At 37.4% G+C, this 6,000-nt stretch overlaps 1 protein-coding gene across 1 annotated transcript in view; it reads left to right on the forward strand.

The window, feature by feature from the left end:
* Window positions 1-6,000, forward strand: part of LOC115420391 (RNA helicase Mov10l1-like) — a 40,022-nt gene that overhangs the window by 21,870 nt on the left and 12,152 nt on the right. The window contains 2 exon segments of the mRNA XM_030135627.1: window positions 624-764; window positions 878-969. Coding sequence (XP_029991487.1) covers window positions 624-764; window positions 878-969 — 233 coding nt within the window.

Consider the following 6,000-nt stretch of genomic DNA (forward strand, 5'->3'; position numbering starts at 1 on the left):
GACAGTGGCAAGGAAAAACTTCCCTTTAGCGGGCAGAAACCTCGAGCAGACCCAGACTCCTGAAGGATGGCTGTCTGCCTTGACCAGTTGGGGTTAAAGAGAGAGAGAGAGAGAGAGAGTAAAGGAGGAGAAAAGAGAGAGCGATAGAGATATAGAGGAGGGGGGGGGGGGGGGGGGTGACACATGGAGTACGTTATGATGAATACATAGAATGTAATCAGTTTGTGGTGGCCCTGGGTCAGGTGGGAGACTAAAAAGCCTAATAAAAAAAATATAAATAAAAAATAAATAAGTATGTTATAAATATTACACAAAGACAATCTAATCTAAATTATAGGACAGTCACTTTCAACAGAATCTTACACTATATTTGGCCAAGGGGTATTAAAAGTGCACAGCATCTTCTGTTTAATTTTTGTTCTTGTTTTTTTTTTTTTTTCACTCCTCATGCATTACATTTAGAATGACGCAATATGTCTAAGTTCTCATCTCAGCTGTAGTGAGTCAGTGTAAAGTGACACAATATATGGTAATATTGTTTCTTTTACCTGAATCCGAAAAACTAAAGTGTTAAGATAGCGCTCAATAATACTGCTTATGCTGATTGTTCTTGTACATTATAGGTGCGTTCAAATGAATCGGTGGATAATAATGACTTGCAAAGTGTTCTCGGCTTTCTGGCCAATCCCAAGCGCTTCAACGTGGCAATCACTCGTCCCAAAGCCCTGCTTTTAATAGTTGGAAACCCCCACATTCTCATCAAGGTAAGCAACGACACAAAGCAAAGAAACGCAAAAATGCAGCATATTTTCAAAAAAGCTATGTATGTTTATACTAGTGTGACACATTGAATTAACTGCATGTCTTTCCCTTCTAGGACGCATGTTTCAGGGCACTACTGCAGTATTGTTTCATCAATGGGGGATATCTGGGCTGTGACCCCCCTCCCTCCCTCAGAGACTCTCAAAGGCATGTTTAATAGACATCATGTCATGTTTAAGGAAATTACTGTTCATCCAAATCCAAAAGTAGTATTGTATTTGTCTCACCAGTGTGAAATCATGTAATCTTTATCAATTGTACTAAAAACAGTGAAAGAACAAAATGCAGTATATGTACAGTATGTGAATAGTCATGGTTGTTGGAAACATCCTGTTCAATACAATTTAAAATTATGTTTAGTGTGTTTTTTTTTTTTTTTTTATCTGACTGGATAGAATCCCCTCAAAATGTGTTCCCCTGAATGTACTTGTTTTTATTTATTTTTATTTTTTTTTGTTTCTTACAATTTTTGTTTAAAGTAGGTCTTGCTATTAACGTCTCTGTAATTTTACAGAATCGCAGAAGAACAGAAGTGCTAAGGAACGAAGACGTGCATAAGTGGACATCGGCGTGACGCACAGTGTACCCCAACTTCGCCAAACTATATTATAATTTAGTATTTTCATATTTCTTCACATGTTTTTTGTGGGGGGTTTATGATGTGAGCTGTAGTCAGTCACTGTTAATTGAAGTGATTTGAAAAGATAAATTTTTCTGTGAGTTCTATATGTAGGCCCCATTCAGGAGTAGAAATAAAGTCAACACTTGGTACTGCATGAATATTTTGTCCTGTGTTTATTAAGTGTGTGTGCTTGATCGTACAGAAGATTTCCGTTTAAACTGTCACAGAGCCTGGGTAGATTATTAGAAATTGCGTCATAGCAGTTCTAGTTCCAAGGCTGCACAATAATGTGTGTTGTATTAATGTAGTTTTAGAATGCAAAACTAACCTACGCTTTACGGACAAGATGAGCGGTAATAAATGAGCCTTATATTTAGGTTCCTGTTGAGAACTCAAATCAAAAGGGAACAGTTTAACTCTTCCGGTACATGCAGTGTGTTACCCTGGTTAAGTGTACTTGGTTGGCCTGCAGTTGTCTGCACACCTCGGCGTGGCAGCGTCTCCCCATAAGGCCCGGAGACTGGATGTGACAATTGAGTGCTACTGACAGTCTGCACAGGGACTGTCAGTCCTTCTGGAGCCCAGCAGATGGAGGTGGGGGGTGTGGGAGGGGGGGTGTTATAGGGAGAAAAGAGCAAAAGCAAATGGGGCTCAAGTCTCTTAAGTCAATGAGTGTCTCATATGCAGGGAGGAGACAGCCTTTATCTGAGTGCACTGTGCTACAAGGGAGCCCATCTCAGTCAGCCACCCCCCCCCCCCCCACATACACACCCCTGTCTTTGATGTAAGTCTCAGGTGTTTTTTTTCACTCTACTAATGGAGACTACTGTAAGGCAAACATTGTCTCAAAAAGACTTTATAGACGATATTCCTCTGCTTTTAAGCCCCATCTATAGCATTTAAAATTCATTTGTCCCTTGCTGAAGAATACATCAGTTGACATGTTTTAGAGGTAGTCTGTTGGTTTGTACTCAGTGACTACAAATACCTATGCAAGATTTGGTGTTTTACATTTACGTAGAAGATTTTATCTGTAAACCAGACACTGCCTGAAATTGAACTGTACCATAAATAATGAAAATATGTTTTACTCAGTTTTGGTTCTTACTTTACCCATATTTTGTATTACTAATTACCATGAAGATGTATTTCTTGGTCAGGTCTAGTGCAAGAGATGATTTGTTGTAAATATGTCTGCTGACAGCAGTTAAGCTGAAGGCCTGTGTCTTGTTTACTTTGTTTTGCTGCACTAATGGCATTTCGTGTTTTAAAAGGTCTTAAAATTAAATGTGTACAAATATGTACAGATACCCTGCATACTGATGACTAGTTCTTTCACCTATGCAGCAGTTCATAGTTTTTCTCCATTAGCATTACACGTTTCTGTCCAGTGGAAAGTAAATTAGGGTGTCGTCAAGCATGGGTTCCAAATGTTGATAAAATACTCTGACCGCATTAATCATAAAATGCAGCTGTAAAGCTCAGCTACATGGTGTAAAACTGACACTTATATAAATATTTGGCAAAAAAAATGACATGGAAAAATACTGATTTGCATAGCCAGATGGCGTTTACTGGGATGATGTGCACTAGCAAAAATGCAAGTTGTAAAATCCAGTACCTGCTATCTTGAGGGGAAAAAAATGAAAACAGTGTATCATGTAACATTAAGGATGCACAAATGTTTTAGCAGCCACATTGTGGTTTTTAGTAGCTCTCAGACAGGTGTCCATTCAGCTAATACCATCACATTCACATTAACTGAGGCAGGGCCATGCAACACATTGCCAAGACAGACACGCTGTCTACAGGGCAGCCATTAGGCCCAACAACAGACCCCTGCTGGGTTCTGGCAGGGGGAGCATGTTAAATGTGTGGACCTATTGTTCTCCCAAATTGGTCTGTGACTCTAATTGCCCAGTTAGTCCCCTCTTAGGGTCTGCACTCGTCTACCCGAATGAGAACCCGCCTCCACTCATCAGATCAGGCTGTAAAAGTTGGCTTAGAAGGGGCTGGTGGGAGACGGGGGCTGCTCTAGAGTCGGGCCAATCAGAACGGGTTTCGCATTGGCATGTCTGAAAGCACAGCGGCCATGACAGGCCTGCTTGGATAGAGACCTGGGCCTGTATTCCTAAAGATTCTGAGAATCCTCTCACAGAGCTCCTAACTTAACCTAAAATTTCTTGCAAGGAGTCTTAGCTCAGGAGTGATTCCAGAACACTCTCAGAGAAATCTGAGCAAGGAATGGACAGACTTCCTATCTTAGTGAGGAGATGTGGTTGACCCTGTTGCTAGGTATGAGCCATCATTTCAAAAGCTGTGATTGGTTGATCCTAAAAGCTAGAAAAAAAAATATACTTTTGGACAATAATGGACAAGAGATGGACCCTCAAATTGATAAACCTAATCATAGAATCTAATCTCATGAAGACTGTATAATTGTAAATAATATTTCATAAAATAAAATATCTGTTAAATGAATAGTAAGCTATACTTTAAAATTATCTTACAAAATGTGTGAAAAAACTCAGGCCCACTGGCACAGTATTCACATAGTGATAGTTTGATTGTTTGCTCATATTAATTGGCATGCTGGTAATTTTTGCACTTTCAACTTGCAACATTTCACCTCAATTTGGTATTAACGAGGGTAAACTGGCTCAGCTTTCATCAGTGTCTGTGATTGCTGACTGGCCTCAGGAGGCTGATGACCCTGCAGATGGAAGGTTGTGACAGACACAAGTCATCACTGCTGCATTGTTCCATTTTCCCTGTTGCCAAACCTCAGTGTTGAGATGACTTTGATTTCAGGTGGTATTGCATTGTGGCATTGGGTTGTAGAAGTAAGTGCATCTCTAATGAGATCGACCACAAGCATGATTCCTGCACGATCCACAATGTAAAAAAAATCTGTAATTTAACAGAATTTTCGCTGTTTATTTTACAGATTTTTCCTGTATTTTTAAGATACAGGAAAATATCAATGAAATGATAAAAATAGACTATGATTTTACTTGTCAAATGTAAAATAACACGAAAAAAGTAACTGTGAATAACCATAAAATTTCCATTTTTTTAAAAAATTTTTTCTTTTTTCACAGAAAAATACAGTTAAAATACATTTCAAATGTATCATAATTTCACAAATATTTCTTTTCTATTTATGAGATTAAACTGTTAAGTTAAAGTTTAATACTGTAAAAAAAAAAATGAAACAAGATAAAATTACTGACAATTAACCATAAAAGGTATTTGTTCTGTAAGTTTAACAAGACTTGTTTGTAAATTGACAAATATCTTGTGTAATTACGGGAGATTTCACAACAAAAATGTTGAATAAATGTATTTTTGTAAATGTATAACATGTATAAGCACTGATAACTGTCCAAATACAGTTTTTATCAGTGGATTGCACAACTTAGTCTCATTGAATTATTATATATATATATATATATATATATATATATATATATATATATATATATATATATATGTGTAATTGATTGTTTTAATACATGTAAATATTCTTTATTAAACATTAAATAGTTAAAAAAATATGCAAAATCTCATGTAAAGTTAGGGCAAAAAACTGTATTTTAATATGGAAAATTACTGTATTTTTATGAGATGGTTATTTCCGTTATTTAACAGTATTTTTTCAGCACCCCAGGTGCCGGAATAATACCATTTTTTAACTTTTTTTTTTTTTTTACAGTGCAATCTGTAGTGTTTAATTAATTCACTGTCATCCAGTGTTTGGAGATTATCCCTCCTGCCTCTTCCATCGGCCATTTTGTCCTCTGCTTAGGGAACTCCTAAGCCCTTTAAAAGTCTTCTTCCCTGCTCTAACAGATCTCACCTTAGGAGCTCTCTTAAGGGCTAGGATTTTTTAGGAATAGCTTTTATCTTTACTAGGATCTACTCTTAATTTTTAGGGGAAATTCTAAGAAAACATCATGATTCTAAGAATTTCCCTAGAATTTGGCCACCAGGAGCAACTCTTTACACTAAGAATCTTTAGGAATACAGGCCCTGATTCATGAGGGAAAGTCTCAAAAGGCCCATAGGGACAGGACCCAGATAAAGATCACAGGTCTGGAGGCAGACGACATCCAAACAAATTGCTGTAATGTGCTTCTATTGTTGGATGAAGAGGCCTACATATGAGACACAAACAGTAAAATTAACACTCGTGTCTGTAGCTCTTGGTCTGCATCTTTGGATAAGATCTCTCCAGGGTGGATATTTGCATGTTATGACTTAGTGCGTGTCTGCTTTACAAACAAAATTTGCCTGTGCTCCTGTCATTTGTCATATTGATGTTCTAATGACACAAATTGGTTTAAAAATATACATGTTGTTTTACATATTTGACAGTTTAAATGTTCTTGCTCTTGTGCATGGCCTGTATCTGCAATACACAAAAGGCACGCTGATTTTCAGACTTAACATATGTGGAGTTTTGTAGTGAATGTGCATTTAGCTCATAATGCTGAGTTTTCTTTACTGCTACTGCATCAAACGGATAAGTAAAAGGTTTTGCTTGACATATTTGG

The sequence above is a fragment of the Sphaeramia orbicularis genome, chromosome 6 (assembly GCF_902148855.1).
Source record: "Sphaeramia orbicularis chromosome 6, fSphaOr1.1, whole genome shotgun sequence".
Taxonomy (NCBI): domain Eukaryota; kingdom Metazoa; phylum Chordata; class Actinopteri; order Kurtiformes; family Apogonidae; genus Sphaeramia; species Sphaeramia orbicularis.